The sequence below is a fragment of the Thamnophis elegans genome, chromosome 9 (genome assembly GCF_009769535.1).
Source record: "Thamnophis elegans isolate rThaEle1 chromosome 9, rThaEle1.pri, whole genome shotgun sequence".
NCBI lineage: Eukaryota > Metazoa > Chordata > Lepidosauria > Squamata > Colubridae > Thamnophis > Thamnophis elegans.
Window position 1 is genome coordinate 66,374,545 of NC_045549.1, and position 13,100 is coordinate 66,387,644.

The 13,100-nt window shown below is 45.0% G+C and overlaps 1 protein-coding gene across 1 annotated transcript in view; it reads left to right on the forward strand.

Annotated features, from left to right (window-relative positions):
• KDR (kinase insert domain receptor) overlaps positions 1–13,100 on the forward strand; it is an 87,360-nt gene that overhangs the window by 60,742 nt on the left and 13,518 nt on the right. The window contains exons 16-21 of the mRNA XM_032224580.1: positions 3,333–3,439; positions 4,506–4,641; positions 7,207–7,311; positions 9,411–9,524; positions 9,867–9,955; positions 11,899–12,043. Coding sequence (XP_032080471.1) covers positions 3,333–3,439; positions 4,506–4,641; positions 7,207–7,311; positions 9,411–9,524; positions 9,867–9,955; positions 11,899–12,043 — 696 coding nt within the window. The remainder of the gene's footprint in view (positions 1–3,332; positions 3,440–4,505; positions 4,642–7,206; positions 7,312–9,410; positions 9,525–9,866; positions 9,956–11,898; positions 12,044–13,100) is intronic.

Consider the following 13,100-nt stretch of genomic DNA (forward strand, 5'->3'; position numbering starts at 1 on the left):
CTGATTGATTGCTAAAAGTTTATGCACAGGAATCTTCTCAACGAATGGTTGGCAACCTGCTTAGAGTTAGAAGAAGGGGACATTAGACTGAGTTCTGTCGTGGCGGTGTAGGGATTTTCGCTCTTCACAGATTCTGCCAGATAGATAGATATAGATATAGATGACCACAACCAGTGGCGAAGACGCTGAGCGTGTTGATCAGAAAGTTTGGCAGTCCGGCGGTTCGAATCCCAAGCACCGCGTAATGGAGTGAGCTCCCGTTACTTGTCCCAGCTTCTGCCAACCTAGCATTCGAAAGCACATAAAAAATGCAAGTAGAAAAATAGGAATGACATTTTGGTGGAAAGGGAACAGCGCTTCGTGCACCTTCGGCATTGAGTCATGCCGGCCACATGACCACAGAGATGTCTTCGGACAGCGCTGGCTCTTCGGCTTTGAAACGGAGATGAACACCGCCTCCTAGAGTTGGGAACGACTAGCACGTATGTGCGAGGGGCACCTTCACCTTTATCTTATAGATATAGTTATAGATCAGGGGTGGGTGCTGCCAGCATTACTGCTGGTTTGCCAGATGCGCCCTTCATGTGCCAGGTGCATGTTTCACATGGGTGTGTAGTTACCCATAAATAGGTCTGTGCATGCGCAGAACATTAAAAAATGAAAAAAAAACCATGCTGCACTGATTGGGGAACTGGTTTGAAGGCGTGGTAGGCCTGGGTCACTGTTGGTTCCGGTGACCCAGGCCGGCAAACCACTACTGGTTTGTCTGAACTGGTCCAAACTGGTAGGAACCCACCTCTGATATAGATAGATAGAGGTAGAGATATGAGAGAGAGAGAGAGAGAGAGAGAGAGAGACAGAGAGAGAGAGAGAGACAGAGACAGAGAGAGAGAGAGAGAGAGAGAGAGATTTGGAAATTATCTAAATGTAGTATATATACTACATTTAGATAATTTCTGAATGGCTCTTTTAATTTGAGCCAAGTATCAATCAGAATAACAGAATAGAAGAGTTGGAAGGGACCTTGGAGGTCTTCTAGTCCAACCCCCTGCTCAGGCAGGAGACCTTAAACCATTTCAGACAAACGGTTGTCCAATCTCTTCTTAAAAACTCCCAGTGTTGGAGCATTCTTGGAGCACATGGCAATGCAAATATTATATGGTTCCTGTCTTCAACTTTTTAAAGCAGCTGCATCTTTCTTGAGATTGCAAAAGGTTCTGCAACTAACATGTGGTCTTAGGGAAAAAGATGCAGCTGCTTGAAAGAGTTTCAGATGGGTAAACGATTCATGCCTCTGCATGCTGCAAAACTCTGTTCTGGTACGGAATGCACAGCCCTGTGATTTTATGTTAATACGTTTGAATAGCAATATACTATTTTTCAAAAGTACTGCTTCAGTGTCACGAGTTTTTTTTTTTTAAAAAACAAGCACGTCAGAGTTACATCCTGTTATTCTTACAATCTCCAGACGTAGGTGGATGTGTTGTGCTAAGCAACTTCTATTGTTGGATGAAAAATGTCTGTAAATAAACCTTTGTGCAAATATATAACAACAGTTATTTAACAAATAAGGTTTGTTTTTGTCAGAATCTAGCATGTTTTCTTTCCTTTTTTAGTGGAAACAACTAAAGCTTTATTCTATGCCTCCCTCCCTCCCTCCCTCCCTCCCTCCCTCCCTCCCTCTCTCTCTCTCTCTCTCTCTCTGTCTCTGTCTCTCTCTCTTTCATTCACTCTCTGTCTCTCTCTGTCTCTCTCATTCACTCTCTCTCTCTCTGTTTCTCTGTCTGACTCTCTGTCTTGTTCTCTCTCTCAGTGTGTGTGTCTCTCTCACTCTGTAATATGCGTACTGTATATAATACAGTATGTATATAATACATAGTGTATATAATAGTGTATATAATACACTAAGCTCACGCTTAGTTCTTGAAATGATTGTTTACTCTGGAAAATATAATAATGGTTTTTCATTAAACTGTCATTATTGCGTGGCAGGAGCAAGCCCATGGAAAACTTTCTTTAAATAACCTGTTCTGTTTATTATTATTAGTCCTGTATGCCGCCCACTCCTGAAGGACTCCGGGCAGCTTACAATAAAAAGGGGAAAGGGAATAAATAAGACAAACAGCAAACTTAAAATACAACAACATTCATAGATTACCGTGGGGCTGGATACTTCAACAGCCCCCGGCCTGCTGGAGCAGCCAGGACTTGGTGGCTTTACGGAAGGCTGGGAGGGTAGTAAGGGTCCGGATCTCCACGGGGAGCTCGTTCCAGAGGGCTGGAGCTGCAACAGAGAAGGCTCTCCCCCGGGGGGTCGCCAGCCGACATTGGCTGGCAGATGGAATCCGGAGAAGGCCTAGTCTGTGCGATCTGATCGGTCTATGGGAGGTAATTGGCAGGAGGCGGTCTCTCAGAGTCCTTGCTTTTAAGAGCATTGTCTATCAGAGCGAAACACCCAAGCATAGGTTGGAATGATGCTGCAGTGATGCTTAACGCACTTGGAAATGAGCATCTTCATGCTTGTTCATATTTAGAAAGACAGCCCGCGCTCTACCCTGTTTCCACAAAAATAAGACCTCCCTGGATAATAAGCCCAATCGGGCTTTTGAGCTCATGTGCTAATCCCTCTCCCAAAAATAACCCCTATTGGACCTGGGTACTTGAGAGACCACCTGCTGCCAATTACCTCCAATGGACCGATTAGATCCCACAGATTAGGCCTCCTCCGAATTCCATCCACCGGCCTATGCCGGCTGGCGACTACCCGGAGGAGAGCCTTCTCTGTGGCTGCTCCGACCCTCTGGAACGAGCTCCCCGTGGAGATTCGAACCCTCACCACCCTCCAGGCCTTCCGCAAAGCCCTTAAAACCTGGCTGTTCCGACAGGCCTGGGGCTAAAGAGCTTTTGCCCCCCCCCCTCGAATGGTATGGTTGTTGTGTGCTTTTAAATTGTGTATTGTTTTGTTTGTCTTTTTATCCCTTATCTGTATCCCCTTACCTGACTTGGATTGTGAGCCGCCCTGAGTCCCCTCCGGGGAAAAGGGCGGCATATAAGTGCAATAAATTCAATTCAATTCAATTCCCCAAAAATAGTGGGGACCCACTCGCCGCCTCCTTCACCTCGAAAATAATAAGACCTCCCCGAAAATTAGCCCAAGCATTTATTTTATGGGGTCAAAAGACGCTGTCTTATTTTTGGGGAAACACGGTAGGTGTTTGAGCATCTAAAGTTTTTCTTTCTTGGACAAGGGTGCCTTTTAAGTATTTCAGCTGATGGCCTATCCCGAAAGGCTTTGCAACCTATCCATGAATCATTTCATTGTTTCTTCCCAGGGACGGATGAGAAAACAAACCTTGAGCTCATTATTCTTGTTGGGACAGCGATCATTGCCATGTTCTTCTGGCTGCTCCTCGTAATCATTCTCCGGACTGTGAAACGGGTAATGAAAGCTACTCTTCCCCCATTGTCCTGTTGGCATTAGTCTTGCATAACAAATGAAACCTGATGGGTTTCCTTTTGTCCTGGTTCTTGGCTTTGTCTTGAAATCAACAGTGGCTTCTCCCCGCCACCCCCCCTTCCTTGGGGCATCACATTCCTGCAGAACGTTGAAGGCATCCAAATATTTTGCTTTTAATTGGTGGGATGAGAGAAGACAAATTTAGGCCTTTCCCCCGCCCCAGATAGTAATAAAGCAAGTTTCTAAGGTCGGTTGATGAGTATGTGCCTTATGGAGCAGTTATGGGAAACAATGTTCTTGCATTTCTGGAAAAAAGGAAAAGAAGGCTTCAAGTCTTAACCATGCTAGTGAGAGAGGGCAGATCACCCAATACGGGTAGTCCTCAACTTACAACAACTCACCTCGTGACTGTTTGAAGCAGTGGTGGGTTCCGGATCCCGTTGCAACCAGTACGGTTGCATCCTTACCTCCTGCGATGCCTCCGCGACGCCTCCGCGACACTCCAGCTGCTTGGCGGAGTGTTGCGCAGGTGCCGTACGCTCCATATGCATGTGCGGAAGCGCCGAACAGCTCAAATACAGGTAAGGAGGGCGGGTGCCCCCCCCGGAGCACCGTACCAGAACGGTACCCATTGCTCCCAGCAGGCACCAGTACACCAGTACTGGGGCATACCAGTCGTAACCCACCACTGGTTTGAAGTTACAATGGCACTGGAAAAAAAGGGACCTATGACCATTTTTCATACTTATGACCGTTGCAGCATCCCCATGGGCACGTGATTTACATTTTGGATGCTTGACAACCGACTCGCATCTATGACGTGGTCATGCGATCCCCTTTTGCAAGCAAAGTCAAAGGCAGATTCACTTAACAACCGTGCTATTAATTTAAGAACTGCAGTGATTCGTTGAACAACAGTGGCGGGAAAAGTCGTAAAATGGGGCAAGGCTCACTTAGCAACCTAAATTCTAGGCTCGGTTGTGGTCGTAGGTTGAGGACAACCTGTAATAAGGGTAAGCTACTATTGTTGATGTTGTGTTTCTTTCAGGCCAATGGAGGAGAACTAAAAACTGGCTACCTGTCTATCATCATGGATCCTGATGAAGTCCCGATGGTTGAGCAGTGTGAACGTCTCCCTTACGATGCCAATAAATGGGAATTCCCTCGGGATAGGCTGAAGCTAGGTGGGCTCTCTTCCTTCAGACCAATATGTCCTGATAGCCATTAGATGTTCTGACCCAGCCTTAGCAAAAGCAAGAAACACACTCCTTATTTAATTACCTCTTGTGAATTAACGGCATTCGCCCACCGAAAAGTCCACGCCAGAGTGATGCAAGGAGTTAAATGCAGCAACAGACCTTATCAGTTCCTTGTGATAATTGCAAGGCCATGAGCTCCCAGCCAAAAGGCTGCAAATTAAGTCCTGGCAAGCAGCCTTTGATGCACGAAACACAATGAGCAGAATCTTCAGAAATACGAACTGTTTTCTCCTACGACCACAGTTCGTAGAAGAAAGGACATCCCTTTCCTTATACTTATTTCCCAGCCATGGAGGGGCCATTCAGCATCCACATGTGCTTTGCTTCCCAAGTCGGTTCCTTGTTCTCCCTTGTTCACCTCTCCTAACAGCTCTGCACACACATGCATCTGGAACAGGGCCCAGCTGTTCTTCCTCTTCATTCATCTAAGCCTCCAAAGGCAGATGCTTCTTCTGGTGGATGGGAAATGTTGGACGGCCCTGGCTTTAACTCTGCGTCCCGACACAGAGCACCCATCAGAGCCTTCCCCAGACTCCAGATCTGGTCCACGTTCCTACCCAACCTCCTCATTGTCCGAGTCTGCTGCCAGCTCTGCTGTCAGTTGGAGGGCCATAACATTAAATTAGAACTTTTGGGGGTGGGTGGGTATAGGGATATAGGGAGAAATCACAGGACACTTCGAAAGTTATCATGTTTGTGCTTGGATTCCCCACTGGGATACTTCTTAAATCCAGCGAAGACTACAGAGTAGATGTGCAGGCATTGTAGATTGTTCATAGGGCTTTGTTTCAGGGTATTCTTTGTTATCGGGTCCGTGTTTGAGTTTCCCAGGAGGGTTCATGGGTTTTAATTAGCACTGGAAGCCAGCCAGGTCCCATCCTTCAACTGGAGGGAGGTCATCAGACAGTCAAAGAGATGTGTGGCAGAATACCGAAAAAGACAGGGCACAATCATCCCTAATTTCCACCATTTCTGAGCGGTGAAGTCACCGGCAGTCTGTGTATAGCGGTGAAATCTCAGCTAGGCCACACACCGGGGAACAAGCCAAAGCTGTGCCTGTTGGAATCCCTCTCTTAATAGTGTCATTAGCCACAACAATGCTATTTAATAATAAAAGAAACGCTCAGGGAAACCAGAATACATGCCTTTGTCCCAGTGGCCCAACACCCATAGTCGGATTTATGCAATTGGCAGCCAGGACTTTGTCACCAGAGGAGAGCAAGCCCTTCCTGGCACTTGTCCTTTCTTAAAGGGACGTTAGGTGGGCAGCTCCAGGCCATCAGGTTTCTGATTTTGAACCACTGGGGCTGAACAAGACCATATCATCCACATTGTTGCTTCCTCAGCGTTTTCAGAAGAAGGATTTGTATAGGTCTCCTTCCCCTCCTCCTCTTCTTCCCCTCCTTCCCCTCCTCCTCCTCTTCTTCTTTTTCTCCTCCTCCTCCTCCTCCTCCTCCTCCTCTCCTTCCCCTTCCCCTTCCCCTCCGCCTCTTCTTCTCCCCTCCTCCTCCTCCTCTTCTTCTTCCCCTCCCTTTCCTCCCATCTCCTCCTCCTCCTCCTTGGAAAAAAACATTGTTGCCTTTCAGACAATTATGATCTGGATGACTGAGAATGTCCGTAGACTAGGCTAAGGGAATTGATCGGGATATTTGTAGCTCCCATTTCGCTTTAGCTGCAAATGCACTCCTTGGTCAAGTAAGCCCAGTGTCAGGTCCCTGATGCCTATTGGCTAACCTCACAGGAATGTTAAAATGTTCCAATCAGAATCCTATGAAATATTAATATCGCTTTATAAATCATCAGTAGGGCCACGCCTGGAGGTTTTGGTTACGATGTTACAAAAAAGATGCTGAGACTTTGGAAAAAGTGCAAAGAGGAGCAACTAAGATGATTAAAGGCCTGGGGACAAATACAAGACCGATTGCTACTCTAGAGAAAAGAAGGGTTAAGGGTGACATGATAGCAGTGTTCCAGTATTGCCACAAAGAAAAGGGGGGTCAATTTATTTTCCAAAGCACCAGGAGGCAAGAGAAGAAACAATGGATGGAAACTAATCAAGGAGAGAAGCAAACTGGAATTAAGGACAAACTTGCTAACAGTGGGAACTGCAGGGGTTTGGGTTAGAAGACCTCCAAGGTCTCTTCCAGCTCTATTCTGGTTGATTGATTGAGTGTAGCTAAATAATAGGGATCTAGTTAAGGCAAAGAGTTGAGCTTTTATTCTTGCTTGCCTGAGTCTCCTGCGTCTCCTTCCCTAGACCAGTAGATCATATAAAATAATCTCATCTGTTCAAAAATAATACAATCTTATTCTTGATTTGATGACAAAATTTCCGCGGCCAGTACTGAAACATATTTGCAAGGATCACCAACTAGGATAGCCTTCTCAGACTCTTTCCTTCCACACTTTTTTTAAAAAATGGAATGTGTAAATTTCTTTCCTGACACTTGGGGATAAATATCCCTCTTTTCTTTTTTCCTATGTATCCAGGAAAGCCCCTCGGGAGAGGCGCGTTTGGTCAAGTGATCGAAGCTGACGCATTTGGAATTGACAAAACGACTACCTGTAGCACCGTAGCAGTCAAAATGCTTAAAGGTAAGAATCTAGAATCTACACTCACCTAGGAACAAGGAAGGAGAGAAGGGAGGGAGGGAGGAAAGAAAGGGAAAATAAGGCGGTGTTACAACAGGCGGGAGGGATGGTAAATAAAGCAACCCAAACTGTATATTATAGCTGCTGGGAGTATACTCCTAGTGCTGGGTAGGCAATATAGCTTCATATACAATACCAAATGGTCGATGTTGCTATAAATGGGTGAATGTACTTATCAGCTGTAATTACCTTTACAATCAAATGTAATTAACTTTGCAATAAGAGGGAGTCAGGAAAGGTCACTCTCTCTCTCTCTCTGCTTGGCCTATGCTTGATAACTACTTGATCACTTGATGACTGGAAAGTGAACTGCGACTGTAAGCAATTGTTTGTTCTTTGAATTGTGTTTGGACAAATACCTACTATCACTGCTTGTGAAGCTATTACTAGTAGTAAAGCTACTTGTTTTTACTAGCAGTGTCTGAGACTCTGTTTCTTCTACTAGCAACGTTCCTTCTCTCTAGCTGTTCATCCCGCTGTGCTACTTTCTGTCCCCCAACAGAGATGCCCCTAACAATAGCCTTTTAAATGGAATAACAAATGTACAAGAATGATAAATGTAAAGAAGAATAACAATTGTGTGAATGTATACTTAAAAGGATATGTAAGAGAATAAAAAATTTAAAAAAATTGGGGGGGGAAAAGAATCTACACTCACCTAGCAAGGAAGTGATGATAAGCAAACGTAGAAACTACAGAGATTATAACTCTTGGGCAAGGAGGATTGTTGTACTGTATTTAGTTGGTTTTAGCAGTTTTAGGGATGAAAGATGTCCTCCTGTTTTATTCTTTGGTTCAGACAATTGTCTGTGTTTCCCAAAAGACAGGTAACGTGCACATTAACAGTATTAATGCATTAACAGATGCATTTCTGCATTTCCTATCTAGTCTGGGTAATCGTTAACTGTTGCTGGATAGGGTTTTACACATTACAAACCTCTTAATATTAGCAAGCATCTATCATCTAAATCAGGGGTGTCAAACTGGATTTCTTCAAAGGACAGATAAGCATTGTAGTTCTCTGTGGGCCGGCAGGGGTGGGGGTGGCGTGGAGTCGGGAGCAGGGGGAAAATGGGATGGACGCTTCCTGCAGCACCCTGCTGGCCAAAATGGGGCACAGGGGGGGCATGTGGCCCCCTCTGCCCCATTTTTTGGCCTCCCCGGCATCCAGCAACACTCTGCCAGACGAAAACAGGCTGCCTGGGGGCCTCGCAAGGACTTATGCATGATAGCTGTGCTATCATATTCCTTACACCTGCTATTTGTATATATAAATTCTGCAGGCTTCTTACACATGAACTAATGCCTAGTTCCTTTGCACATTATGCACCTTCTCTATGCAGTTTCTAATAATAACAAATCTCTATTAAGTTTGCTCACAAATCTTGATAAGATGCTATTTTGATCTCTATTGTGGTTTGCCTAAAAAACAAACAAACACCCTCCCATCATTTAGACTTGTCTACAGTAGAAAGAAAGGCAACCTACTGAAACTTGAGAGAACAGGCATAAACTAGAGATGTTAATTGCTCGAAGGAAAGTCCAGAAGAATGTCTGGTACGGTGGCCATTCCTCTAAGATGCTTCAATAAATATGATTCAAGGTTTAGAGCAGACTTTTAAGCCTGCCTGTTTAATCTTACATTGCAGCAACGAAGTTTGATAGACCTGATGATTTTTTTTTTAATTCTTCCCCACCTTTGGAATGGAAGTTGGCAGCTCAGCTAACTGAGGCCCTTGAATAAATTCTGACTACAATTTATGGAACTCGGTTTATTAAAAAGAACCACGGTGGCGCAGTGGTTAGAATGCAGCACTGCAGGCTAATTCACTGCTCACTCCAGGAGTTCGATTCTGAACGGCTCAAGGTTGACTCAGCCTTCCATTTTTCCGCGGTCGGTCAAATGAGGACCCAGATTGTTGGGCGTAATATGCTGACTCTGTAAACAGCTTAGAGGGGGGCTGTAAAGCACTGTGAAGCGGTATATAAGTCTAAGTGCCGTTGCTATTACTGCAATCATTTGTATGCCTTTTGTTTTGCAGAGGGTGCAACTCACAGCGAACATCGGGCCCTGATGTCTGAACTCAAAATTCTTATTCATATTGGCCATCATCTCAATGTAGTCAACCTCCTTGGGGCTTGCACAAAACCAGGAGGTCAGTGTTGCTACTCAAGAACATCTCTCATGTATCTTAGAAACTGCATTGACTAATTTTGCTCTGAATGGATGAATGGATGGATTGACGTGGCAACCCATTTTGTAGCTCTCCCTTGGAGTTCAGCAATGAAGAAAAAGATACAAAACTAAGCAGAAATATTTAACAGAAAACATACAGAGAATTAGTCAATAGGGCAGGTTGATGGTTGCTTAATACTCTTTGAGTCTTCCTATCTGAAGGCTTGTAAGGTTCTGTCTGATGATGGTTGATTCTGTCTGATAATGCTTTGGTCTGTTTTCATGATCTGCCCATTTTTCTCTCTCACTGGACTTTCTTCAGGTCCCCTCATGGTGATTGTGGAATACTGCAAGTTTGGAAATTTGTCTGTGTACTTAAGAAGCAAACGGAATGATTTTGTTCCGTACAAGGTGAGGTTTCAGAACTTGGAGAGCCATTCACTGTATTCGTGATGAGATTTGTTGAACATTGTGTGATTACAGAGGTTAAGTTGGTGGGATAAGACTAGAAGATTCAGGTTCTAGTCAGCCATCAGCCACGGACCTTCCATGGATGACTTTTGTGGCCGCCATTCTCTTCCTCCACGTTTTCATTTTCATACTTCGCATTATTAAGAGTACAGATCAATCATGACCCGACAAATGCGCGCCCGACAAAACCGCCGTGACAAAACGGCAAGGTTAAAAGCGTGCCCACTAAAGCGCGCCGACAAAACCGCGCCCACAAAAGCGCGATTAGGATTTTTAGGTTAGGATTAGGGTTAGGGTTGGGGTTGGGGTTGGGGTTGGGGTTAGGGTTAGGGTTAGGGTTAGGGTTAGGGTAGGGGTTAGGGTTAGGGTAAGGGTTAGGGTTGTTACCGTTGTTTTCGCGTTGTTTTTGAGGGCACGCTTTTGTCGGTGCGCATTTGTCAACACGCTTTAGTGGGTGCGCTTTCAACGTCGCCGTTTTGTCAGCATGCATTTGTCGGCATGCATTTGTCGGGCGTGCATTTGTTGGTGAACCCAGATCAATGATTGGTTCCGGATCCCGGTATGATGCAATGGGGCCCGGTGTCCACCACATGAATGCACATGTGTGCAGTGTGCACAGTGTGTGCAGCATGCGCATGCATCCTTACCTCTGGCAACGCCTCCACGAGCCTCCGCAATGTTCCAGCTTCTCGGCAGAATGTCGCGCAGGTGCCGTGCGCTCGGTCCGTGTGCGCAGAAGCGCTGAAGAGCTCAAATACAAGTAAAGACTTGGGCGGGCAGGTGGGCCCCCTGGAGTACCGTACCAGAACGATACCCAATGCTCCGGGCAGGCACCGTTACGCCTGTACTGCCTGCAACCCACCACTGGTATAGATGTGGTGAGCAATTGGACTCCTTTTCTCAGTACACATTTAACATTTCAACATAAAGCCATTGACTAATCAGGATACAGTTTCTGGGGACTTTGCTAATGTTAGGTACAATAGAATTTGCTTTCTTGAGGCTCTTTCTCTCTCATATTACTCAATGGTCCTGAGTCAGTTACGATGGTTATCACTAAGAGTCTAATCCATGTAAAGCTCAGACATAAATGCCTGAGCAGAGCCACCCACAAGCATTTTGCTACCTGAGGTAAAAAAAATCCAAAATGGCAGCCTTCCATGTAAACAAGAAATCTAGCTAAGCATCTAATCTTACTTCAATGTTGATAGCGGAAGAGTGTCATCTTGGCTTAAAGCAGCTGAAGGCAAGGGCACCCAACTTTGGTCAAGCTACGGGTTACACCAATAGCATTTCTGAGGCTGAACCGCTAAAAAAAAGGCGGACCATATTAAAATGTGGGTGATAATGACGTTCATTAAAGGAAGTATGAAGATGACATTGATTAACCATGGATGTGGAATCTTTGCTCGTGTGAAGCAAATACTGTATGTAACTCAGTAGTGGGTTCCCGATCCCATTGCAACCGGTACGCTGCGACAAGGAGGGGTGTCCTCGGCGGGCATGTGTGCTGCGCATGCCTGCACATGCACACACACCCGTCCAGCAACACTCGCAATTGGCCCGTTCGTCTCAAAAAGCCGTAAGGAACGCGGGCGGGTAGGCCAAACAATCCACTGTTCCAGTACGGTGGCCGCTGCTCCCAGCTACCACTGGTACGACTGTACTGGGTCGTACCTCCCAGAACCCACCACTGATATAACTCCAGCAAAATAGGTGCTATCTTTTTCGCCACATTTTCTTGCATACCTTATTGTATAGTTTCCATTATTTACCAGCAACTAAGAACTGTGGGGCTGCATCCCCCTTTTTTTTTGCTGTCACAGAAAATGATACAAATTTGATTGCTTCTTTTGTAATTATATTTGTTTGAACCGCCATAGACCAATAATACCAGAACTGGGCGAGGACACGGTGACTTCTCTGCAGACCTAAAGAAACGCTTGGATAGCATTGCAAGCAGCCAGAGCTCAGCAAGTTCAGGCTTTGGCGAGGAGCGATCCCTCAGTGATGTGGAAGAAGGAGAAAGTGAGATTTGTCATAATATTTTAAGCAAATGTTACGACCAAAGTTGAAATGTATAATAAAATATCTATATCTATATGCATATCCGTATCCATATCTGTATCTGTATCTGTGTGTATGTGCCAGAATAACTCTGGAACGCCTCGAGCAATTTCAATCAAACTTGGTACACAGATGACTTACTCTCTGGAAACAAATACTGGGGGGGGGGGAGGGGGTTAGACACCCTGAACACTCCTCGGTGTGTGTCTGCCTGTGTGTGTGTGTGTTCCAGATAACTCTGGAACGCCTGGGCCGCTGAAATGAAAAGGAAGTCAAATCACAGTACTTTTGACAGTGATAGTGTGCATTCTGGATGCAAGTTCATGTGTATCTGTGTCTGTGTGTTCCAGCTTAACTCTGGAATGCCTGGGCTGCTAAAATGAAAAGGAATCAATTATATCTATAGTGAATTACTTTGACTTGACACTATAGATATAATTCATTCCTTTTCCTGTATAATACAGGATTAGGATAAATAAATACCCGGGCAATGTCAGGTTATCACTTTTATGAAATAAAACCCTCTTTACACCCAAATAATCTGAAGAAATTAAGAATTAATTTCTGTGAAGGAAAAAAAAAACCTTCAAGGGCTAATTAGTGAGGTTGTTAATATTAATTGGTATTTCTTTAGCGTCACTGTCCATGGTCAGGGTTTTCATTCACTGCTAATATCTCATTAATCCACAATGAGTTTTTTTCTTAAAATCCTGTAATACAACAAAAAGTGGTATCTGTCAACTAAACAAGGGTATTTTCCATGGAAGATATTCCATTCTGTTAATTCAACTGATGAAGGATAGATACCACCCTCAGCAGTTCCCATGGAAAATATCTCATCATCACCATACACGCTACAATTTTAACTACCCAGTTTCCCCGAAAATCTCCCTGGATAATAAGCCCAATTGGGCTTTTGAGTGCATGCGCTAAAATAAGCCCTCCCCCCAAAATAAGCCCTCCCCAAAAATACTGCAACAGAGCAGTAGCCATGAAGTGACCATGCTCGCTGCCTCTT